The sequence below is a fragment of the Palaemon carinicauda genome, chromosome 23 (assembly GCF_036898095.1).
Source record: "Palaemon carinicauda isolate YSFRI2023 chromosome 23, ASM3689809v2, whole genome shotgun sequence".
Classification (NCBI taxonomy): Eukaryota; Metazoa; Arthropoda; class Malacostraca; order Decapoda; family Palaemonidae; genus Palaemon; species Palaemon carinicauda.
Genome location: NC_090747.1, coordinates 113,278,202 through 113,289,868, shown reverse-complemented (window position 1 = coordinate 113,289,868; position 11,667 = coordinate 113,278,202). Strand labels below are relative to the sequence as shown.

At 42.1% G+C, this 11,667-nt stretch overlaps 1 protein-coding gene across 1 annotated transcript in view; it reads left to right on the top strand.

Annotated features, from left to right (window-relative positions):
* The first annotated feature begins 1,627 nt into the window (after positions 1 to 1,627).
* The window catches only part of LOC137617743 (uncharacterized), a 57,277-nt gene continuing 47,237 nt past the window's right edge, over positions 1,628 to 11,667 (top strand). The window contains exon 1 of the mRNA XM_068347739.1: positions 1,628 to 1,680. Within this exon, the coding sequence (XP_068203840.1) occupies positions 1,628 to 1,680 (53 nt within the window). The remainder of the gene's footprint in view (positions 1,681 to 11,667) is intronic.

The window sequence follows — 11,667 nt, the reverse complement described above, 5'->3', positions numbered from 1 at the left end:
AAAATCAAGTTGATAACCTCAATAGAAAAGATCCGAGAGTGGAAACTAGCCTATATAGTTATCACTCATCTATCAAATCCACACCCTCAGAGGGGAATGGACAAATTGGTAGAAAACCCATAACCATATGTAGTGGTTATTTCAATGCAAGGGACTAGAAAATCTTTCGTAAAATAAGTTCCCAATCCGAATATACATAAAGAAACCTCAAAAGTTGAAGGAGTAAGGCTTTTATGTTAATCTGTAGTTGAATTCACCAACAGTCAGTAGAGAACCCATCTTAGTTAAGGTAAGATTGTCTCAGATAAAAGGAAAGAAAGACATGTGCCCTATAGGTACCGGTGTTGCCAGAAATACCGGCAACGTCAGGGGGAGAACGGCATTGCCGCCAACGTCTTATGTGTTCTAAGGCACTGGTAGAGATATCTACTCCCATAGACTAGTACTAACCCGCCGCCAGTAACGGCAATGCCGTCAGGGGCACTAGTGCCCAAGGGCGGCGAAGATAACGGTCAAGGGTTTCCGCAAAAAACATCTTGCAAAGGTAAAGGCAGTGTCGCCAGTGGCGGCACTGCCGTAAGCAGCAACGTATCGCCAGTACGATTACTACAGAAGAGAATAAAGTGTCGAAAGCTGGCGACATAGCCGTTAGGCACTGGCACTGCCAAAGACATGAACGCCATATGTACCTGCATTGCCAGAAGTACTGGCAGCGCGATGGGTTAACAGCATTACCACCAGCGTCCTATGTGGCTTAAGGTGCCGGCACGGTAAACCACTCCCAAAGACTAGTACTAGCCCAGCCACTAGTAACAGCAACACCGTTAAGGGCAAAGGTGCCTAGGGCGGCAGAGACAAATGGCAAGGGTTTCTCCAGAAAACACCGAGAAATTGCTGAAGGCAGTACCACTAGTGGCGGCACTGCTGCAAGCAGCGACGCAACGCCAGTAGAGGTACTATAGGATAGTGTGCCAAAAGGTGGCGGCAAAGCTGTTAGGTTCTGGCACTGCCATCAGTCTGTTAGCCTACCCCTCAGGGAGAAGCATGCCGACGGCCGTGAAGGGTCAAATCCGAGAAGGAACCAACCCCCACTATCAATAAATGCAAATACCCAGCTACATGATGATAAAATTCAAACAATGTCTGTCCCTGAAAGGATTGCCACACTGTTAGAAACGGCGGATGCAGTCCAATCGAAAAATATCAGAAGCTAGAAGGTAACAGCAATACATGGAAGCCGGAGCACCGACAGGTTGAGATCACCTTTCACAAAGGGGAGCTCTAATGGATTGCTCAGTTTTAGCACGGGAGAACACGAGCAAATGCAGAATGGCGTACCAAAGGATCACCGATGATGGCTAGGCTAAGCCTAATATGTCGGTGCCGCAGGTCGATCGAGAAATCCCAGAGGCTAGGATGGTAACAGCAGAACAGGTAAGTCGATGCACCGACAAGGAGAGATCACCCTTCACAAAGGGAAGCTTCAAAAAACTGCACAGTCCTAGCATGAGAGATCATGAACGATTGCAGCGTGGCGGGCCAACGGATTTTCTGACGAGGGCTAGGCTAATCGCCAACAAGGGTTAAGCTAGTCACCAACAAGGGCTAGGCTAAGCTTAATAGGGCAATGCCGCAGGTCGATCGAGAAATCCCAGAGGCTAGTAGGGAACGACAGTACAGGTAAGTCGGAACACTGACAAAGGGAGCTCAACCTTTGCATAGAGGAGCTCCATTGGAATGCACAGTCTTGGCAAGGGAGATCATGAACGAAGGTAGCATGGCAGACCAACGAATTCACTAACGAGGGCTAGGCTAAGCCTAATAGGTCGGAAAAACCGGAAGATCGAAGGTAGCAGACATAGGAGCTCAGAAAACTAGTATAACCGAGGAAAAAATCCTGTAAGGGTAAAAAAGGCCGCTGCCAGTGAGACCAGAAAGAAAGACCTGATCGCCATCGGCGAACCCGTCTCCGAAAAAACTACCACTCTCTGAGCAAGGCTATCTGGGACCGATACGCATAAAACTAAAACTTAAACTACATAAAAGCAGAGTAAAAATAAACACATAACAGAGCCCATGGCATCGTAATGCTAAAATAAAGCTAGCTAAGGTGATATTATTATTATTATTACTATTAGTTTTAGTTTTAGTTTTAGTTTTAGTAGTATTAGTAGTAGTAGTAGTAGTAGTAGTAGTAGTAGTAGTTTGATGAAATATAGGAAGCTGAACACTAAATAGATCAGAATTAGTTATGTACGCAATATGCATGAGCTATCTGGCCAGTTCTGGAGATTATTGGCTCTAAAATAGAAATGGAAATTTTTTACTTCGAGCTTCATAAAAAAATATGCTTCTTTTATGAAACATTTTACCCCTCAAGTCCGGTAGTAACCTTAATATTCTTTTCCTTATTCGTCAATTGTCTAATTTCATGCAACGTTTCTTATACTATTTATAAATTATACATTTTTGAACGACCAAATAAAAAATATCCAATGATATATTTGGTAAGCATTTCTCTCACCCTTTTTTCCATTTTAACTAGTACGAAAATTTAGCTTGAATAAAAATGAATGACATGAATATTTCAAACTGAATAAAAATACATCATTATCCACATACAAGACAGCTATTTCAGTGAATGATGGGACTAGCAGGCTACCTTGCCAGGGGGACAGTAGAGAAATGTATCAATCAACACCATTAGCTTCACACGAGGGACCTTCCAGGCTACCTTGGAGAAGGGGAGAGTAATGAAATGAATCATTCAAATCGTTGTTTACATGCGAGGGGCTCCCAGGCTACCTTGCCAAGGGACAGTAGCGAAAAGATTCATTCAACATCATTAGCTACACAGAAAGGGCTTCCAGGCTATCTTGGCAGGGGGGAGAGTAACGAAATAAATCAGTCAGCATCGTTAGAGAGAGTTGTGGGACTTCCAGGCTACATTGTTAAAGAGGACATTATGGCTATGAATCATTCACATCATTAGCTACAGACGAAAGGCTTCCAGGTACTTGGTGAAGAGGATAATAGCAAAATGAGTCAATCAAATCCTTAGCTACAGACTAGGAGGCTTCTACGTAACCTTGGCAAAGTGGACAGTGGTAAAATGAATAAATCAAATCGGTAGCTACAGCCGTGATGGTTCTGGACTACCTTGGCAAATGGGACAGTACCATAATGAATCAATAAACATAGTTAGCTAAGAAACAAGGGGCTTCCAGGCTACCTTGACGAAGAGGACAGTAGCCAAATGAATCATTCAAATTCCTAGCTACAGATGAGGGTTTTCCAGGCTACCTTGTCGAATGGGAGAGTAGCAAAATGAATCAACCAAATTGTTAACTACTGTGACAGTCAGAAAGAAGGTTGTGAACTCAAAGGCAGGATGCAACCAACTGAGTTAATTTATTATGGAACACTCTCCTTTATATACAAAACCTCAAGGCAACAGGAAATTTAGTTCGAGAAAATGACAATGTTATATAGGCGACACGCAGACATGTTCATTCTGATTTTTTTAGTGCGAGGGAAGAGCGAAGATACAAGCATAATATATACAAAAGGAATTATGTACAATTGTGTGACACACGGTTGGTACATGGCTCCCCCCTAAAAATGACATACTGTACATGTTAAATAGGGCACCCTCATCTAGAGAGGCGAACTGTAGGCGGGTCATCTGGCAGAAGATAAGCAGGTTTTAGATGATCAATGGAGGCCCAGTCTTCTTTGCCACGAATGTTTAGCAGAAATGCTTTCGGACTGCGTCGGATCACAAGGAAAGGGCCCGTGTAAGGGGGCGTTAGCGGTGCCTTGGTAGTGTCATTGCGCAGGAAGACGTGCGTTGCAGAGTGCAAGTCTGTTGGTATGTGATGCTTCGCTGAGGGCTTGTAAGTCTGGCGGCATGGAGTAAATTTTCCCACGACATGACGTATGTGCTGGAGATCGTCGGAGGAGGTTGTAGAAGGAAAAAATTCGGCAGGGACGACCAACGGGTCGCCATACCCATTTCAGCTGCCGAGACGTCGAGGGCGTCTTTAAGAGTGGTCCTTAGTCCCAGGAGAACCCAGGGAAGCTGAGTAAACCAGTTTGAATCCTTGCAGCTGAACATCAAAGCTGCTTTGAGAATGCGATGAAAATGTTCAACCATTCCATTGGCAGCAGGGTTGTAGGCCTTTGTCTGATGTAGGGTGATGCCCAGGAGATTCTCTAATGATGTCCACAATTGAAAGGTGAATGTTGTTCCCCTGTCAGAAGTAATATGCTCAGGGATACCGAATCTTGAAATCCATCCAGAGAGTAAGGCAGATGTACATGAGGCGGACATTGCAGTTTCCATGGGATTGGCTTCAGGCCAACGGGTGGAGCGGTCGATGACGGTAAACAGGTAACGATGTCCTTGTGATGTGGTTAGGGGCCTACAACGTCGACGTGAATGTGTGCGAAATGACGCTGAGGATGAGGAAAGGTGCCCACTCCTGAATGCATGTGTCGATGTACTTTGGAAGTTTGGCAAGAAGTACAGGCGCGTACCCAATCCTTAGCATCCTTAGAAATGCCGTGCCAAATGAACTTTGCCTTCAGCAGCTGTGCAGTAGAACGGCACGAGGAATGTGAAAGGCCGTGAATGAAATCAAACACCTGTCGGCCCATGGGAGCAGGAATCCAAGGTCGCGGTCTGCCAGTTCTGACGTCACAGAGGAGGGTGGTGTTGGAGTCTTCGAGGGGGAAGTCTTCCCAACGGAGGGACCTGCAGGATGTCTTACATGCTTATTCTGGATTTGGTCGTTGGGCTTCAGCCAGGGTGTTGTAATCCAATCCCAATCGAACGGCAGCCAACGTGTTTCTTGACTGGGCATCGGCAACGAGATTTATTTTCCCAAGGACGTATTGAAGGGTGCAATTGTATTCAGCCACAGCGGAGAGATGTCGGCGTTACCGGGCGTACCAGGCATCACACTGTTGAGTGAAGGCGTTCACCAGAGGCATGTGGTCTGTGCGAATGACGAAGGGCGTACCTTCTAAGAAATGGCGTATGTGACGGACAGCCAAGTGCACCGCCAGCAATTCTCGATCGAAGGTTGAATAACCTGATTCTACCTTGGACAGTTTTCTGCTGAAGAAGGCCAATGGGCGGGGTAAGCCGTTGACCACCTGCTTGAGTACTGCACCAATAGCGACGTCGCTGACATCGGTAGAGAGAAGGAGAGGGGCGTGTGGGATAGGAAAAGTGAGAGCCGCAGCAGTTGATAGGGCCTTCTATGCATTGCAGAAGGCTGCTTCTTGAAGGGGACCCCACTTCAGGTCCTTTGGTTTGCCCTTGAGGGAGGCATAGAGGGGAGCAAGAGTGGCGGCAATGGCCAGCAGAAAACGGCAATAATAGTTGATCATGCCCAAGAATTCCTGCAGACCTTTGACGGTCGAGGGGCCGGGGAAGTTCTGAACGGCTGCTACCTTCTCAGGAAGGGGATGGACTCCTTCAGGAGTGATGCGGTGACCTAAGAACAACACTTCGTTGGCACCAAATGTACACTTGTCGTACCAGACTACAAGGCCGTTTTGTTGCAGGCGGTCGAGCGCGATGCGCAGGTGACGCAGGTGTTCCTCTTTTGAGGAGGAGAACACAAGTGTGTCGTCCACATAACATACACAGAAAGGGAGGACCCCTAAGATGCCATCCATGAGACGTTGAAACGTGGCCCCAGCATTACGAAGGCCAAAACAGGAGTAATTGAAGGTGTATGTACCAAAGGGAGTGGTGATCTTGGTCTTGGAGATGTCTTCTGGGTTCATAGGCACCTAATAATACCCCTTCAAGAGGTCGAGCATAGAGAAAACATTCGCTTTGTGCAAGTAGGAGGTCACGTCGGCAATTTTTGGGAGGGGGTAGTGATCCGGTTCTGTTTGCATGTTCAGGCGCCTGTAATACCCGCACGGACGGAGGGAGCCATCTTTCTTCAGAACGTTGTGTAAGGGTGACGACCATGGGCTGGAGGCCTTTTGGCAAAGGGCCATTTCCTCCATTTCGGCGAACATCTGTTTGGCGGCTGCCAATCGTTCCGGTGCTAGATATCTGAATTTTGCGAAGACTGGGGGTTCCGTCGTCTTGATATGGTGATAAATACCATGCTTGGCAGGAACCGTGGGCGTTTGGCGAAGTTCTGGACGGAAAACTTCCGGGTACGACGTGAGGAGGTGGGCGTAGGCATCCGTGGGTGCGCTGATGTGGAGAGTGAGTTTAGAGGGGGTGGGTTGAAGAGGTGTAGACAAGTACGAGTCCGCGTTGACCAATCGTCGATTGTCGACATCGACCCGAAGGTGGAAATGCGAGAGGAAATCCGCATCGAGGATTGGCAATGAGACATCAGCAACGAGGAACTTCCAATTGAATTTACTGTTTCCAAACGATAATGTAAGGTTCTCGTAACCGTAGGTGGGTATCGCAGATCCGTTGGCAGCTACCAAGTGGACGTTGTCAGATGTAGACAGACTATGTCGTGTCTTGAAGAGTGTCCTTGGCAAGAGAGAACGACAAGCACCCGTGTCTACCAAAAATCGCACGCCCGTTCCTGCATCATGTAAAAAGAAAAGATTAAAAACACGTGAGGCCACCGCCACGAGCGATGGCCTACTTACACGTTTTTTGGCCACTGACAATCATCGTCACATTTCCTCACGGATGCCCCGAAACTGAAATGGAAGTAGCAAAACTGCGGCGGATGGGAGGTAGTAAGTGGCTGTAGAAGTCGTTTGTTGGGGCGCGAGCGATTGGTGGGTGGTAGGTTGGTTTGTCGCCGCTTCAGCACGTCACGGGGTAGGCGTGTATGTCCTACAGCATTCATGTCAGCTTCGGTTGACGTTGAATAGGCATTCTCTTCGTCAGGGGTGGAGGCGTTGATGGAGGTCTTGAAGTGGCTGTCCATAAGGGGTTCGGCTTTGGTCATCAAGTCCTTTATGGGTAAACTATCGACATCGGGTATGGCAGCGCGTATAGGTCCGGGTAAACGGCGTATCCAAAGGGCACGAAGTAGGTTCACCTCACGAGGAGAGCCGTCTGCGGCAGGTTGAAGGCGAGCGATACTGGTAATTTCCTTGAGGGCAAGCGAAGCCCTTTGGTCCCCCAACGGTTGTTGCGAGAGCTGAAAAAGCTTTGCTATACGGGCGGCTGGCGACAGCGAGTACTGCCTCAGAAGGTGTTTTGAGGGCGTCATACGCTATTGGGGTGTCTCCTTGTTCACAAAGCCAGTAAGATATTTCTGGGAAGGTGTCTTCGGGTATCGCCGCGAGAACATAATCTGCTTTGGTGGTTGAGCGAGTCACGCTGTTGATGCGAAACTGGACTTCTGCACGCTGAAACCAAGCAAACGCCTCTCCGCAGGCGAATGACGAAAGTTTCAATGGGGGAGCCGCAGCGCCAACTTCCGTAGAGTCCGCCATATTACCAGTGATGGAGGGGCGAGGGGGGTGGGGGTGGAAGGCGGTGGGAGCGAGTCGACTTCCGGGGTCACCAATGTGACGGTCAGAGAGAAGGTTGTGAAATCAAAGGCAGGATGCAATCAACTGAGTTAATTTATTATGGAACACTCTCCTTTATATACAAAACCTCAAGGCAACCTGAAATTTCATGTTCTAGAAAATGACACTATTATATAGGCGACACGCAGACATATTTATTCTAGTTCTTTTAGTGCGAGGGAAGAGCTAAGATACAAGCATAATATATACAAAAGGAATTATGTACAATTGTGAGACAAACGGTTGGTACACTACATATGAGGAACTTCCAGAGTACCCTGGCAAAGGGAACAGTAGTGAAATGAATCATTCAAATTATTAGCTACATATGACGGGCTTCAAGGCTACCTTGGCTTAGGGAGTGGAAGTGGAATCATTCCTTAAATTTTTTTAGCTATAGGTAAAGGTTTACAGGCTACCAGATTACTACCCAATTTCCATAACTCCAATATTAATTAAAGTTTTTGAACGTCTTCTGGCAAAACGTCTTAACAGGTTTGCATAAGGTAATCGTCTATTCCCTACTTTGCAATTTGGTTTTCGTAAAGGCCTTGGAGCATGTGATGCCCTTCTTACAATCTCAAATGCTGTACAGAAATCCCTTGATTGTGGTCAGGAAATTTGTATGATTGACCTTGATTTTAGTGCTGCCTTTGACCCTGTTAATCATGAGGCCCTTATTTTCAATCTCAAACAGTTGGGAGTGGATGGGTCGTTTCTTAGCATTATTATTGATTTTTTAAGTAATAGATCTCAAAGAGCTGTTGTTGATGGGCACCATAGGGATTATAGGAATGTGATATCTCGTGTTCCACTGGCTATTGTTCTTATCTCATCACTTTTCATACTATATATACATGACATGTGATTTAGGCTAGAAAACAAGCTTGTTGCATATGGAGATGATGCTACCCTCTTTGCATCAATTCCATCCCCTAGATGTAGATCTGAGGTGGCTGAATCCCTTAATAAAGAGAGATCTAGCTAAAATTAGTGCATGGTGCATATTATGGTGTATGAATTTGAATCCCAACAAAACTCAAATTATGCTTGTAAGTAGGTCAAGGACGGTGGCTTTTCAACATCCGGATCGCAGTATTGATAATGTTTCTTCAAAATTGTATCTTTTTCTATATATATATATATATATATATATATATATATATATATATATATATATATATATATATATATATATATATATATATATTCGAGAAGTTTTATTCCAGCTGTGACCAAGTTTTGGAATAATCTTCCTAATCGGATAGTTAAATCAGTAGAGCTTCAAAAGTTCAAAGTTGCAGCAATTGGTTCTATGTTTAACAGGCTGACATAAGTCTTTCATAGTTTATATATGAAATATCTGCTCTGACGTTGTTACTCTTTTCAAAATGATTTATTGTTAATTTATTCTCATCATTTATTTATTTCCTTATTTCCTTTCCTCACTGGGCTATATTTCCTTGTTAAAGTCCTTGGCGTTATAGCGAATTGCTTTTCCAGCTTTATATATATACAGTATACACAAACACACACACACACACACACACACACATATATATATATATATATATTTATATATATATATATATATATATATATACATATATATATATATATATATATATTTATTTATTTACGTGTGTTTTGAATTTGTAGTGGATAGTTGAAAAATTCAAGGATGATACACAATTTGAGCATGGCAACTCAATATGTAGTATTTTCATACGTGTCCTAAGAAAGGCTGGGCTTAAACTGTCTTTGATTTTGTAAAAGTGGTGAGAAGAGCGAACCCGTATCTGTTATGTCTCGGGAACACTAGAGCCATCTGCCGAATTTTTCCCCTGAGTGTCGGCATTCTTTTGATTCTAACTCTACACCATCAAAGACCTCATTAACTCGAAGAAGTCTTCGAGTAGATACCAGCATCAAAATTGTTGGCAGATCTTAGCACTTTCTTGAACGTTAGTATTAGTTGTTAGGTTATAAAACTTCTCTTCCTGTTTTAAGGTGTATATATATATATATATATATATACATACATATATATCTATATATATATATATATATATATATGTATATATATATATATATATATACTGTATATATACATATTTATAAATATAAATTTATATATATATATATATATATATAGATATATATATATATACATATATATATATATATATATATACATTTATATTCACATATATATATTTTATATATATATATATATATATATACATTTATATATATATTTATATATATATATGTATATATATATATATATATATATATAAACATTATATTTATATATACATACATATATAAATATAATTTATATATAAACATTATATATATATATATATATATATATAGTATCATTATTCTTCAATTAACACTTTTTTCGTAGGATGGGCCAAAGCTACACTTTCCAGGGAAGAGTTGGGGGTGAGATTTCCCTTTACCGGCCAGTAATTCTGTTTTAGGGGTTGTGGACAGAGGTTGAATATGGAGTCTCGATACAGCCTGTAATATATATTATTATTGCCTAAATGTTATTTGATAACCGTTAATGTTCTTCCAAAAATTTCCAACCTAATTCATTATTAGTTTACTTGTAAAACATAGTAGCAGTAGAATAAAGTATCTGCTGGTGTTGGGAGGTTGACAAGTAACGCAATTTAAGTATCAACTTTGCATATTTGATAATCAATGATGAATACAATAAGTACTGATCAATGCATAGCACATTGAATGCTTTCAGGATTTAGTATTTCGTATCGAAAATAAGTTATATTGAGGTAAATGAAGACAGAATTGCCTTCTGCAAAAACTCTGCGAAATGTGTTTTATTGACCAATCATATAAAAAACTCCAATTAGTATCAGGCCGATGTAATTTTCCGAAATTTTGTCATTAAACTACGATATACCTATTTCCCCTAATTGTATTTTCCTCTAATTTACCGAAAGAATACACATGCAAATGGCATAAGGACAAAATTATTCCCCATGCTTATACCCTGACAGTACGTAATCGATAATAACATATTTGCTAGTCGCTTTATCTTGACAAAAATGCACAGCTTGGAGATCAAACTGACTTTTTATTAATTTCATGCACAACGTTTGTATAATCTTCACTCAAATAGGCTTAACTCTGTATGATAAAGTCCCTATTTACAACGTCCTTTCAAGTGGTCGAGTTAGCACAGCTGCGTGGATCTGGATTAGGGCTTTTGGTCCTGGTTAAAATACTTTAGGTAGATGGGCGCTTAACGAGTAAGAACTACATTCTTATCCTTGAAGCTCTAGTTCGGAGTGTTCGGGAAATAGCCATAACAGCTCCTCGGCATATCAAGGTAGTAATTATACCATAATTTCTACTGTTGATGCAGTAAGCGTGGGAAGGGGAAAATAAAATATTAAAATATCTCGAAAATAAATGTGTGATTGGCCTTTTAATGACTAAATCACATATCTGCAGAGCGATACCCTTGGATTCCTAAATATTTTCTCACACCCAGATTTGATTTTCTGAGCCTCTTCCTCTATCCATTGGCAGGTCGTGTTATGTCTTTATTCTTTAACATTTATGCTCTTTAACATTTGTGTCTGTTTTCGTTCTTTAACATTTGTGTTCCTTTCTTTCATTCTTTAATCATATATCTAATAAACATTTTCATATTTTTTAAAATAACTGATTTTTCGCTCCGGTGCTTGTATTTGGCCGTCAATTTTAGTTCCTAGCTTCTCGCTATCCCTCCAGAAAAAAAAAAATCTCTCCCGAGCGGCAGCGTGAAACACCTTCATTTGACAATTCCAATCTGGAACTATTTGATAATTGTGTGAAGCCAAGACAAGATGTTCATTAGCTGAATTTAGAAATAATGCATTTGGAGCACTGTACTTCTTTCTCTCAACCTTCGTTTATAAAATCCCCACCAAACAAAACAAAAACTTGCATTGTGAAGCATGCTTTCATGAATAAGTGGTGTCACTCGGATTTTTTATACAATATATATTCCATTTCTTTATCATTAATCCAGTTAACGAAAATATCTTGGTTGATTTTAAGCAAACGGGTAGGTTTTCTTGCACAGCACTTAAGTTATATGGAGGACTAGAAAATATGATGATCTTA